The 14,185-nt window shown below is 28.5% G+C and overlaps 2 protein-coding genes across 3 annotated transcripts in view; both read left to right on the forward strand.

The window, feature by feature from the left end:
• Positions 1 to 7,195, forward strand: part of LOC100198607 (WD repeat-containing protein 11) — a 70,016-nt gene extending 62,821 nt beyond the window's left edge. Inside the window, exons 22-27 of the mRNA XM_065792215.1 lie at positions 228 to 298; positions 884 to 978; positions 1,047 to 1,144; positions 3,399 to 3,479; positions 3,884 to 4,031; positions 6,748 to 7,195. Coding sequence (XP_065648287.1) covers positions 228 to 298; positions 884 to 978; positions 1,047 to 1,144; positions 3,399 to 3,479; positions 3,884 to 4,031; positions 6,748 to 6,902 — 648 coding nt within the window. The 3' untranslated portion in view covers positions 6,903 to 7,195. The remainder of the gene's footprint in view (positions 1 to 227; positions 299 to 883; positions 979 to 1,046; positions 1,145 to 3,398; positions 3,480 to 3,883; positions 4,032 to 6,747) is intronic.
• Positions 7,196 to 7,497: 302 nt separating this feature from the next.
• LOC100211482 (angiogenic factor with G patch and FHA domains 1) lies at positions 7,498 to 10,140 on the forward strand. 2 transcript variants are annotated; one of them, XM_065792216.1, is made up of 3 exons: positions 7,498 to 7,740; positions 7,981 to 8,141; positions 8,402 to 10,140. In XM_065792216.1, exons 1-3 carry the CDS (start codon positions 7,607 to 7,609, stop codon positions 10,072 to 10,074), a joined length of 1,968 nt encoding a protein of 655 aa, XP_065648288.1. In that variant the 5' UTR covers positions 7,498 to 7,606; the 3' UTR covers positions 10,075 to 10,140. The 2 variants fall into 2 exon arrangements, with proteins under 2 accessions (XP_065648288.1, XP_065648289.1); XM_065792217.1 differs by having other exon boundaries at positions 7,499 to 7,740; positions 8,405 to 10,140.
• The last annotated feature ends 4,045 nt before the right edge of the window (positions 10,141 to 14,185 follow it).

The following is a 14,185-nucleotide window of genomic DNA, read 5'->3' on the forward strand; positions in this document are numbered from 1 at the left end:
TTATTATTGCAGAGTGATAGAGCTGTTCATGTGTTATTAATTTTTATTATTGCAGAGTGATAGAGCTGTTCATGTGTTAATAATTTTAATTATTGCAGAGTGATAGAGCTATTTATGTGTTATTAATTTTTATTATTGCAGTGTGATAGAGCTGTTCATGTGTTATTAATTTTTATTATTGCATAGTGATAGAGCTGTTCATGTGTTATTAATTTTTATTATTGCAGAGTGATAGAGCTGTTCATGTGTTATTGGAAAATGAGCCTAGTGATGCTAATTATTATACAGATGCACTTAGGTAAGAAGCACATAAACTGTTGTAAGTATTTTTGATGCATCTCAATAACTTAGGTAAGTTATTGATTCACATTGGCAACATTAATGTAGTAGTATAGTGCACTTGCTTCATTAACAAGAAATTCTGAGATTGATTGTTACTACATCGCAGGTAGTGTGGCACTTGTTTCTTTGCACTGCAGTCTTGTTCATCAAAGTTTATTGAAGCTATTGTTTTGGACTTAAAGGTTTGAAAGTGGGTTGTAACAGCAATTTAAAAAAAATGTATACCAAAAAAAAAAACTTGTAGCCTCCTCACTTGTAATGGTCTTCACAGCCTTGGAAAGATAAATTTATTATAAAAAAAATGTGTTTGAGAAACCTTTAAAATATAATTGCATAAGCCATTAAAACACTATTTTGTTATTGAAATAAACAGAGGTAACTATGGTAACTAGTTATGACTTAGGTAAATCTAACACTCTAAAGTTCTTGAGGTGCATTTAGATTGAGCATAATAATTTCTTATGTGGAACCATTTTTAATATTGAAATTTATAAATAAGCTTTGTCTATATAATGTAAATGTCTATATATTTTATAAATAGAGCATGTCTAATTGCAACTGTCAGTCTGTCTTGTGTGTCACAAAGTACAATTAAGTTAGTTGCTACAAATCTCATAGCTAGTGGAAAGCTTAAAGGTATTTCTTCTAAACTTTTAGTAACATTAAAAACTCTAATTTTTTTCTAAAAAGTTTTTTTTTAATAGAAGGGGCAGAATTACTGTGCTTGGTTGACAAGGGAACAGATGCTTGCAGATATTTGCAAACATATGGTGAATGGGAGCTAGCTGCTTGGTTAGCAAAGGTATTATATTATTTCTACCAAAGATTCAACTTAGGTAAATTGTTTTAAATTGAAAGAAATCAGCTCTTATCCAGTGTATAGTTAAAAAAATCTGCAATTAAGTGCAAATCAGTTAAACTTTTAAAATAGTAAAAGATAAAATAGAAAAAATTGTAAATTAGATTTTTAATGTTTCGATGCTTCTTTAAATGAAAAGCCAATAGAGCTTTTTTAAATAGAACTAATAAATATATATTTATAGTTAAATTCCTGTACACAACTTTTGTCATCTTGAACTGTTTTCTTAGCAGGAGCAATTGTTTTTGCTCAAGTCAAGCATTTTTTTGAGCACTTTGTTGAATAGTTTTCCTTGGTTCTATGGCCTTTATGCTTCATGTTTCCAGGATTTAGTTGTACACAAAAAGTATATATTACAATATGTAATACAATCTTTCTCAAATAAATCTAATTCAAAGGAAAACCCTATTCATTGCACAGCTAAATTGTTCTTACAAACATACAACTTTGTCACTAACAAAACAAGTTAACATATTGTTAAATAGTTTCTAATTTCATTTTTATGTGTTTTTTTGTTTTTGTTTTTTTTCATGTTTTGGCTTCAGCTCTCTTTCTTTTTTGTATATTTTCCTTTTATTTCTCAAACTGAAACAAATGTTTTTGTCGCCCATAATGATTGGATAATAGTTATTTAAAAACTTTGGCATATAAATTTGCCAAATAGTCACACATGAACAATGAATTTCTGAGGGGGAAATGAAGTACATTAAAATTAGATTAATTTGTGTAGTGGTTAAGTAATAAGCTTCTCCTCAAAGTTGTATCTATTATTACTGCTGTTTTTTTCTACATTCGGACGCCCGTATTTGTTGTATGATATTTAGAGTTGATAGATCATTTGCTAGTTTTTAGTAATTGTAAGAATCTGATAGTGGTTAAATGTCTTTAAATGAATGTTTTTTAGGAGAGCTCCTATGCAGGAGGAGAATGATTTTAGGAATGCTCTTATGCAGGAGAAGAATGTTTTTAGGAGAGCTCCTATGCAACACAGTATTGCAACTATTTTATTAAATACTTGCTGCAAAACATTTTTTTTTTTAAAACAGCAATTGTTTAATTTTAAGAATATGTGTTATAATAAAATGTTTTGAAAATCTTGAGAAACTCCTAATTTAACCAGTTTAATGTGGTTCTATGTGGTACCATGGGTGTTAAACCTAAAAACCAGAAGATTAAAAAAATTAGACCTACAAATGAATCAGTTTACGCTAAAAAGGGTTCAGTCACAATAATTGAAAATATGAGATTTGAGAATCATCTTCTTGAGAATCTCTTAAAATATGAGGTGTGAGAATCCTCTTCTTGAGAAACTCCTAAAATATGAGATGTGAAAATCATTTTCTTAAGAAATTCCTAAAATATCATCTAAAAGAATCATCTAAAAACAACGTTTTTGAAAAAAACTTGTTTTTAAAAAAAACCTTTTTTTGTAAAAACAAGTTTTGCATTAGACATAAGTTAAGCATTGATTTCTGGTCTAAAACAGTTGTTCTTAGTTAAAACAGAGAAACAACAGTGTAGAAAGTACAAATTTTGCCCCTACACGAGAAGTTTAAAGAACATTTTATCATTTATGTTTTTAAGCCAACTTTTTAATAAATGGCTTTACATACTTTTTTTATATATATATATATATATCTTTTAATTCTTCTATTTACTTTTTCCATAATTTATTTCTACTTACCATAATTTATTTCTACTTACCATAATTTATTTCTACTTACCACAATTTATTTCAACTTACGCTATTTATTTGTGATTAAACTAAAACTAAAAAGTTAGTCAGGAGCTAAAAAGTTAGTCAACCAACTTTTTAGTTGAAATAAAAGGTTGGTTGACTAATTTTAGTTCAACTAAAACTAACTTATAACTAATGTTCATCTTGATCAATCTTTATTTATTGTTTCAATATATTACGATCTTTTGTAACTTATGATTCATTTTATGTATAATTTTTTTACAATTTTTTTATTATTATTCACTTCAAATATTATTTGATACATCTAAAGCCTATGTTTTCTATAACCTACTCCTTCTGAAATCTTTATTTTTTGGGGGTTCTTTTAACTTCTTTAATAGTAGTTATGCCATTTAATTACTTTTATTATTTGCCGAAATCTGAAACCTAAAGAAATACTCGCTTCTTTTGTTTTCAGAGTTTTTTTTTTAATTGAACAAAATTGATGCATTTTTTTAGGTTCGACTAAATCATCATGACTGTACAGATGTTATTGTAAGATGGTGTGATAATTTGGTGCTACCCCATGTGAATTGTAAGGTGAGATTTTTGTTTTAATATTTAAATTATATATTCAAGGAGTTTTAAATAGAACACACAGTTTTGTTGAACCTGCAGTCATAATTTGTATTCTAAGGTGTTACAGTTTGTTAGCATAAACAATCTGTTAATCAAAATAAAAATAATCTGTTAGAATAAACAGATTTAGTTTAGCTCAAACAAGTTTAAAAAGTTGTTATATTTTAAAAATATTTTATAAGAGAAAAAAATTATTATAAGTATATATATAAGAAAGCAATTATATAAAAATTCATATAATAATTAAACCAAACAACATAAGTACTTCTTTTTTAAAACCTAAGGACATTCAAAATATAAAGTGAATCAGTTTTTCAAGTGGAGTTGTTTTTATATTTTCTCACTTTTATAAAACTTATTTTTAGAACAAAGCAATATTAGTGTTAATATCAGTTGGGAAGTTTGTGCGTGCCTTAGAGTTGATGTTCAGTGTTGGACGCATTGACCGTGCATTACTGTTTCTTGAAGCTTGTTTTGAATTTAAACTACTTTCTGAGGATGATGAGGTTAACTGTATCTTCTCATAGCATATTGTTTTTTAAATAAAAAACCTGTAATCTATTACTTCAAATAGCTTCTAAAGTTTGGTAAAGTTTTTTAACAACTGGTTAAAATGATGAGGTTATTAAAAATGGTTTTATGTGATACTTTTAATGGAAGTTAAAGTCTCTATCATTCATGAGTGTAGTTGCCAATTAAACTTTTTTTTTTTTATAATTACTGTTGATTTTTATTGTATTGATATAATAATTTTTTAAGTTTAGAACCATCATGAATCAGGACAATTATAATGTATGGTGAAATTAAAGCAATATATATGATGAAATAAATATATATAAACAAATTCGGACAATTACACTGCGCGACATAATGATAAGACACTCCAAAAAGATTTATAAAACTCTACTATACCTATATGTTTAAAAACTAATTTTTATTGTAAATAAAAGTAAAGGGTTTACAACATTAAACAACATTTTAACAAATTTATTTTCAATGTAACACCCATTTTATAAAACAAAAAATGTTTTTTCAGTGCGACAAAATTATAAGACAATTTTACAAAAAATGTTTTATTTGCAAACAGCAGTTGTGGGCAATTAAGAATATTTATTTGATGTAAGCACCACAGACAATTATTTAACTGTAAACTTTTGTAAAATGTCAAAAATTTAGTTTAGGTTTTTTTTTATTAAGTATAAAATAACATATTAATTAATAATGGGTTGTGCTGCACCTTTGAGTCCAGATGAGGAAAAAGTGGTCTCTAACTTATCGAAAATTGGTCACTCCGTTAGTTACATGGCTAGAACTATTGGACGCAGCCAAACCGTGATTAAAAACTACGTTGATAATCCTCATATGTATGGAGAAAAAAAAACCCGGATGTCCATCAACATTAAGTGACCGTTATAGGCAAACACTGTTGTGACAAGCTTCAAATTCTTCATTAACTACACATCAAATTGCTGCAGAAACAGGTGTGATTGCTAATTCACATACAGTTCAGCGAGTTATTCATAATGCTTTTCACCTTTCGCGCAAAAAAAATCAGCAAAAACCACCTTTGACAACAAATCACATAAACAATCGAATAACATTTGCAAAGGACCACATAACATGGAAAGAAGAGCGAAATGTTGTATTTTCTGATGAAAAACAACAATAATAAAATGCGAGTTAGGTTTAAAAAATTTTTTTTAATGTTTTTTAGTCATGTAATCCTTTTGCTCTCATTTACTATAAAAATTAGTTTTTAAATATAAATGTATAGTAGAGTTTTGTAAACATTTTTGGGGTGTCTTATCATTATGTTGCGCTGTGTACAATATATGCGATTTTCATATATGGGTGAAAATGTTATAATGTCACTTCAATATGCTTACAATTGATATTTTTGTGGTTTTTGAGACTCCTACATATCAAGGACCTAGTGTCAACTCCAAAATTGTACTTTTTCATAAATGAAGTAAAATTGTTTTTCATTCAATAAATCTTTAATTTACTTTTTAAACAATAAGCAATGAGTTAAAACAGCCTTTATTTTTAATTTGAGGCTTTAATGCATAATGGATTGTTTTCATTAGATATCAAAAGTTGTGTTATCTCAAAAAATGAAATTTTGTAGTTGACATTGTTTGATACTAAACGCTCTATATTCTCTTGCATATTAAGAGTGTTTTTTATTTAAACTACCTTTTAGACTGTTTTACAAGCTCATAAATATTCTCAATGAGGTTGAGGTTTGGTGAGTAGTTGTGTCTCTATATTACAAATGATAAGCAAACAAAAGTTTTTTTTTAAAAGTTAAACTCTTGAGGGGAAAAACCTAAAATTTGTTTTAACTTGCTGAGCAATAATTTCAAGGAAGTTTTTGTGATTTTAGTTTTTCAAACAAATTCTTTTCCATAACAATCAACAAACCATCGAAAATGAAACACATTTTAGTCTCTTGTTGTTTATGAGTTTGTTCTTTGCTGAGCAGTTACGCATTAATAACTCCTCATTTAACTGTTCTTGTTGTTATTGTTGTTTTAATCTAGTTGTTAAGGTTTTCCAAGAAGACCTAATCATAAAGTACATCAGAAGAACATTTAACTAGATAGTTCATGCCTCCTTTCTTACTGATGTAATATATCACCAGAGCTGGCATTGACCCTTGGACCTTTTAATTCTGAGGCAACCAATATAACCACTGTGGCTTAGACATGTTTTGTCAAAAAAAGGTTTTTATTTAGGATATGCACTTTCAGAACATACCTTCTTTCCAAATTAATTTTATTTCTCCAATATGAAATTTTATATTCACTGTAATTTTGTATTTTATAGTCACTGGATTAAATTTTTTTTTTTTTTAAAATGGTAATCTTATTGTTAATGGTCAACTTTTGATAAAAATTTGAGAGCAAAATTTAAATCTTCCATGTCATATTTAAATAAGAAAAAGACATTAGGAAAACATGTCGAAACTAAGTGTGGAAAAATTGTAGTATAGCTTATAAAAATCAAATTTTTAATAAAAATTCATTTAACCAAATATGAAATTAATTTTTGATTTGATATAATAAAACCACTTATTAAAACCTCTATATAATGTACACACCTCTATTTAATATACCATGTTCACATCGCACTGTTGTTTTTTGATATCCATAATTATTTTTAAAGACCAACTCTGTTGTTTTTGATCCCTATAATTAGTTTTAATGAATACTTAACATGATGACAGCTACATTTTTTGAGAATATATATTTGGACTATGCAAGGTTGCAAATAAAGTTGAAAAACTATGCATCTGGGAGGTTTTACTGCTTAAAAGCTGGAGGGCGTGGAAAAAAGCTGTTGGAGGAGATTGAAATAAACTGTCAAACAAGAAACGAATAACTTTAAAGAAAATGTTGACACCATAATAGCAACTTTTTATGAAAAAAGTTTAAAAGTTTTTGAAAACTATGAAAAAGTATTACTGTTTGGATGCTGTGGAGTCTTTCACAAACACTTGAATCACGCTGGTACCGAGAAATAAAAATAGTTTAAACTGCCTATCGAGAAACGGTTAATGTACAATTAGAGAATTTTATTTTTGTATTTTATATGAGGTTTTATTATAAATTTAATTAAACTTTTGTAAACTTGTTAATTTTAAATTTAAAATAATTGAATAATTAAGGGGAAAATAATTTAGTTGCTTCACAACGAGATTGTAAATATTTTTTTTAAACTTTAATATTATTTATATAAATTGATATTCTACAACTAAATAAAAGTTATGTTTATTATATCACAAAAAATAAAAATGGTTAATGATTATCTTTTATGTTGTATACTAAAAAATATTTTTTTTATAAATTGTTATGAAAAAGCTTTTTTTTTTTTTTTTAATTTTATATTATATAAATCTGTTTATACCATATATTTTATATAAATTAACTATATAATGTTATATAATAACGAATAAATCGTCATGTATCTATTAAAAAAATGTTTCCGCGTTACATTTTCAGTTTTAATATGTTGAGTTTTTGTTATAAACGTGAAACGAAACACGTTGTTACACGATAAGAAATGATTTTTTATCCAGCATTAAAATGTCAACACTAAACGGTGATTGTGATGGTACAAAAAAAAGAGACTCGAAGGATGATGTTCTCTTAAATGAAAACAAAGACAAAATCAAATTTACTTTAAAAAAACAGCGAGGACATAAAAGAGAGTTTTCAAGGTACTTTCTTGATTTTTATTTTTGAATATTTCTTTCTTTAAAATTTTTTTGGAAATGCTAATATTTTAAATTGGAGAGTTTCGTGAACAAAGTTCGTGTGATGTAAACCATTTTATGCGGTGCTTTATTATTTGTAATTTATTTTATACGAGGTGTATATTTTGTGAGAGTTTCAGCATTTCGCGTACGATGGAGCGTTTCATGTCAACCTTGTGATCAACTCATTTTTTTTTCGTAAAGGAAGTCGTTTTCAGAAGGCGGCAAACATAGCTCATCAACCGAACACGATCCTGTTTTTTTTTCCAAGTCGCGTGATTTAATTGACACATCAAATGCTGATCCTTCAGAAAATGAACCTTCGATTTTAGAGTCCGTTGCTTCTGCGTTTAAAAAATTGACGGGTGAAAAATTTTTGTTTATTATTTGCTTTAGATGTTGTTTTTTATATTACGAATAATTTTTGATATATTTTTTTTCTCGGTTTTCTCTTAAACTTTTTTTTTTAATTGTATTAATTTTAATAATACGGTCGGGTCGTTCTTAGTTTTGTTTTGCGTCAAATTTTTAGAATACAATTAATATTTTTGATTATTTTAAAAACTTTTATACTTAGAAATTTAAAATATTTATAATTCTCTTACTAATAACCTTTTTTAATCAGCAGATGACTTATCATTTACTTCTTCATTGCGAACGTCGTCAGATTTGCAAAGTGTCGTTTACGTTTTGCAGCAAGCAGTAAGTTTATTAGCAAAGAGCCTTGATCAGCAGATTAAAAAAAATGAAAAAAGTCAGACTGAAATACTTGAACTAAAATCTAATGTTTCTCAACTCACTCTTGAAGTTCACTATGCACAGCAGTGGCAGCAGGCAATGTATAATGAATTTCAAAAAATGGCGTATTATGGTGTTCAATCAAAATCAGAAAGTGAGCTCAAAAAGCGCAAAAAAAATAAAAGAACTTGTCTGAGAGAATCGCAAGCTGTGATGTATGCTGATTCAGCATTTTCAAAAAAACTTGCTGAAAGACGGAGGTTGAAAGTTGAACAAAAAGAACCTGTTGTAAAAGACTCCATTGACCCTAAAGAAGATACGCAAAAATCTACCGATTTGTTTAATTCTCTTACTCAAGATTGCGAATCGCATCTAAATGCTCCTGAAGAACCTGAATCAAATGAAAATAATTTAGAAGAGACGCTTCGAAACGCTGCTGAATCAGTCCTGTCTAATTCAGGATATGTATATGACGATGTGTCTGGTCTCTATTATGACTGGAATTCAAAAATGTATTACGATTCAGCTACGAAACTTTATTATGACCATGAAAGTGGAACATATTATTATTTTGACACTGAGAAAAACAGTTTTATTTTTCACTCACAAGCAATCGTAAAAGCAGAAGTTGTTGAAAAAAAGATCGAAGATGAAAGTGAAAAAGAAGCGGAAGAAGAAGATGGAGAAATAATATCCGACGAAGACTATGATTTTGAAAATAAGGTTGATTCTTGTATTCGTATAATTGTTGTTCGATCTAGTTGTCTTGATGTAGGTTCATTATTTGTTATAACCCGGCAAGGCGGCAGTATAGGTAATGACAAAGATAATAACGTATGCATAGAAGAAGATAATGTAAATCCATTTCACGCTAAGATCATATACCATGACGTGGAAAAACTATTTTATATACAAGATCTATGCACTGATATAGGAATATTTTTAAATAATGAAAGAATTGCGCAATCAAAATGTGCTTCCGATCCCGTAGAATTAACTCATAAAGACTATATTAAAATTGGAGAGACAACACTATGCTTTCATGTTCATCCCGGTTATGATACTTGTTCAGAATGCGAGCCAGGAAATATCCAAGCTTTAGTCGCACAAAGCAAAACGAACAATTTTGTAAGTAAAGAGGAACTCGACTTGCAAAGAAAAATGCAAAACAAATTGTTGCGCAAAAAGTATGGTATTACTCCAGGTTACCTTCCAAAAGAGTTGATAAATTCTACGGATCGGGCTGAAAAACGTCGTAAAGAGCACGGCATTGAGGCATACGAAAATACAAATATACCAATAAAATCATCCTCTATTCACGAGCATATTTCGGAAGAGAATGTTGGCCATAAATTGTTGGCTAAAATGGGTTGGAAATCTGGCGACGGACTAGGTAAAAATGGTAAAGGAATTGTTCAACCAATTCTTGTAAGTCTTCAGGAAAAAAATAAAGGCATTGGAGCTGGAGTAAAGACCAGTATAGACATGGTTGGCTCAGATAAAAAAACTGAACGATGGAATAAAGCAAGAGATCGTTTTAAAAAAATTGATGAAAAATAAGATTTTTAAAATTCATAGAAAATAAGATTTTTGTAAATTTAGATGTTATAACAGTAAGTCATACAGTTTCTCGAGTTTTCTTTTTAAAAAAAATCTCCTACACCTAAAAATTTGTAAAGTAGATGGGGTTGTTAAAAATTATTAATAATAAAATACTAATAAGCAGATGTAAAATGGATATTAGCCCATTTTACATTTACTTGCCATTAATTTGAAGTAAAAAAGTTATAGTCCCTATTTTACATTTACTTGCCATTAATGTTAACGATTTTGTTAAGTAACAATAAAAGTGACATCGTTATATATTGTTTCGTTTATAATTTTATTTAATCAATAAATTAACTATTATAGTTAATTTATTGATTATAAATAAAATCACAAATTATTTTAACTTTTTTTTTATTTCGTAAATTATAACTTAGATAAGACTTTGTTATTTAAATTAAATGTCATTTTAACTTGCTTTTTATATCAAGTCGTGAGCGTTTTTACCTGCTATTCACATTAAGTTGAAGGCGTTTTAATTTTTATTACATTAAATTGTGGGCGTTTTAGTTTTCTTTACATTAAGTTGCAGACGTTTTAACTTTTTTTATTTACATTAATCTGCAGGCTTTTTAACTCACTATTTACATTAAATTGTAGGTTTTTTTAACTTTTAATATTTTGCGTTAAGATTTATAATACTTGTCAGTATTTTCGAGTTAAAATACAAAATTGTTAACAATTTAAAAATAATCTAGACGAGAAAAGACGATTCTTTTTAAATGGAGTAATTTGTACACCTTTTTGGATTTTCCATATTAGCAACCCGAAAGTAAATTTACGAAATATAAGAGTCAATTTCTCATAAGACGGTTTTGTCGCAACTAATGTTGCATGAAAATAAAGTTTAAACTATCTATAAAATTTTAACAAGTATGTTAAATTTCATCATTAGGGATGTGCAAAATAGATTTGGTTTTGCACGAATCTGCTTTTTAAATGTTTTTGGATAACATCAAGTAATGAAGCCCAATAATTTCTTCCATTCCGTTACCGTAACATAAATGTAACTACATCTGTGAATTATTATTATTTTTGTAACAAATTCTAATTTTATAATGAAATATACTGGGTACTATAACTATAGCCTACATGTTAATTATATTAGCCAAATTTAATGACAAAAATGTCTGTGACAATGTCTGCTCCGTTACTGACATTTGCTAATTATTTATTATTTAAAAGCAAAATAGCGTAAGTTACATTTTAAATTAAAGGGAAAATCTTAGTATACAAATAAATTCAGTACATTGTCTTTTTAAAAAAGGTAAAGCGTCTTTAAAAAAAGAAACTAACTCGACAAAAATCTTTTTCGGATTTAAATTGTACAAATAAATATTTGAAAATACTGTCCGCTCCGTTACTGGATCATTACCATACGTCATTAATGTGAAGAAAGTCGTGGTCGCTCACAACATCATTTGCTTCAATCAATAAGATATTCAAATTTTCATCGAAATTAACCAGATCAATGATATTGTTGCTTAAATGTTGAAATTGGTAATCATTGACATCCATTGGATTGGGCGAAGTAATACTTTCATCACTGCTAAAATTCTGCAATATTAAAAAGAAATTCATGGAAGTACTTAAAATAAATTTAATTATTATAGAAACAAATAAATTAGCAAAATAATAAAATACACAAATATTTTTTTACCGTGCTAGTGTTTTTGGAAAACATATATCGCTTTAAATTATAGCATGTGCAAACTGTAGCCCTCTTACAGAAGCAACTTAAATCTCGATACAAAACATTAAATTTTCTGTGTGTGTGCAGCTGATGCAATTTCATAGTGCCTGTAATAGCCTTTAATGTTTTGGAACATTTTGAGTCAAAAGAAGTAATTTTGGATCCCTCAATATAGTAAAACTTTATTAATGAATGTCCATTGTTAAGAAAATTATATAAATTTTCTGCATCTGGAAGTCACAACCCATATTAAACAATTGATCTGCCTGACGTTTCACAAATCCTCCTATCGCATCTGGCGCTCCCTTGCCATGCCCACTTTCAAAAAAATTCCAACTGGCTAAATTAAATTTTAATTTGTATATCAATGTAGAGAATAGGAAGAAGTTTTGCTTATTCCTATATTGTGTGGTTGGTTCATCAGAAAAAAAATGAAGATCTGTAATTTGTGGGTTATCTATCTTGAGTTCAATTAGCACGGGTTCCAGATGTGCCCATATAGAAGGAGGATTGTGCCTCAAAGAGTCGGATATAGTTGTAAATGACTGATGTCAATCCATTTTATAAATTACTCCTGTATGCAATGTAGATTGTTTGTTACTTGCTCCAAAATGCGAACATTGAATTGCAGCAAAGTTCTTGCACACATAGTTCTCAGAAAAATCTATATGCATAAGCTTCGTAAATGTAAAAGCTATATGTATAATATGTATAAGCTTCGTTCACATTTACTGTTTCTTTTAATTGTTTGTACATTCTAAACTGGTGTCTTATTATAAAAACATGCTTGCGTAGCTCGTTTTGAATTGATTCACAGAACTTTAAATATGAATATATTTAAGTTGAATACGAAATGTTGTTTCTCGTATATTCCGCGCTAAATTTTTCATAAAGGTTTGTTAATGAATCGAGTAGTAATCGCTTTTGTTTTTCATCTTTATTTTTTGTTACAGTCTGTTTCTTTCCAGTTGTTATTCTAGAATTGTCATCACGTGTAAGAAACTCTCTGATCAAATCCCGTGTTTCAGCATCAAGCGATGTATTACCACGATGGCATTCGCTGTTTGGAGTTGTACTTTTTGATGAAAAGGAAGAGTTTAGGGTTTTATTACCTGCTAATAAATTTGACATCCTATTTGTAAGAAAACCGTTTTCTACAGAAGAAGTAAATGATCTATCAGTGGTTGTAGGTGAATTTGCTTGTAAACCAGGCAGGAAACTTTTAAGCCTTAACCAACGTTTTTTGTATTTTTGGGTTGTACAATTAGCCGTTTCCAATTCGTCCGTTAATGTTTGTATTTTCCTATAAGCCTTTGTTTTTCGGTAAGCAACCTTTGCTCTACCTCTTTGTTTGCGTTCGTTATTCCTACTCAACTCGCGTTCCGGTGACTCTGATAACGATGTTTCAATCTTTCGTTTTGCAGCTCTAAATTTTGCTTTGTGGACGCGCCAACAACGACGAACAACTCGTTTTTTTCTTTCTGATAATTCTGATATCACTTTAACCTTCTTCTGCTCACGCCGCATATGCCAACGTTTGCGTTCTTTTTCACGAAATATGTCTGCATTTTTTTCTAATTGTCTGTCCCGAAACGCTTTCTGAATTTCAGCACGAGATTTCTTTGAAGTTTTCATGTTATATGCCTAGTTGTATTTCTTTTGGAAAAATAGTATAATAACTGTAATAATAACTTGTTAATACACCAAATAACTTGTTAATACACCAACTGTAATAATAACTTGTTAATACACCAAAAGCTTATTTATTACTTATTTATTATTATTAAAATATATTTCAAGAGTTACATTTATTTTAAAAGCCAAACGTATTAGAGTCAAATGTAAATAAAGACCAAACAATAAATTAAATCCTAATACCAAAATACTTACAAATTACTCTTACAATAACTTGAAAGTAAAAGAACGCAGCGTACGTATGGTAATCATATTTAACGCTGCAAGGTAATCATATTTTATCGCTGCAGTAAGTCCCTAATGGTTGACGTGTTTGTTTAATGCAGAAAATAGCTTAGTTTAAAGCTTTTAATCTTCGTGATGTCAGCTCCGTTATGTTGTTGTCAACTCCGTTATTAAGAGGAAATCACGGAGTTGACAGTAACGGAGTAGACATAATTATACATAATCAATAATATCTCATTATTACTCATTGGAAAACATCTTTAAAATCTTTTATTGCTATATTGCCCAAAAGATTTAAAGAGTACTAAAACACGCCATATAAAAATTTATAATTTTACGGAATAAAAAAGCGTAACGGAGTAGACTTCGAATAAGAATATCATTTTTAAAATAAGGTAATTAGGCTCTCATTTTTATATAAATAATGCTTGCAGCACGATATAACTTTAAATG

The sequence above is a fragment of the Hydra vulgaris genome, chromosome 03 (genome assembly GCF_038396675.1).
Source record: "Hydra vulgaris chromosome 03, alternate assembly HydraT2T_AEP".
Classification (NCBI taxonomy): Eukaryota; Metazoa; Cnidaria; class Hydrozoa; order Anthoathecata; family Hydridae; genus Hydra; species Hydra vulgaris.

Excerpts from the sequence above, each read along its gene's own strand:
- LOC100211482 (XM_065792216.1), top strand. The coding sequence starts at position 7,607 with ATGTCAACACTAAACGGTGATTGTGATGGTACAAAAAAAAGAGACTCG. Across the intron at positions 7,741-7,980 it reads CATAAAAGAGAGTTTTCAAG|GAAGTCGTTTTCAGAAGGCG; the intron begins GTACTTTCTTGA and ends TTTTTCGTAAAG. Across the intron at positions 8,142-8,401 it reads TGCGTTTAAAAAATTGACGG|CAGATGACTTATCATTTACT; the intron begins GTGAAAAATTTT and ends TTTTTTAATCAG.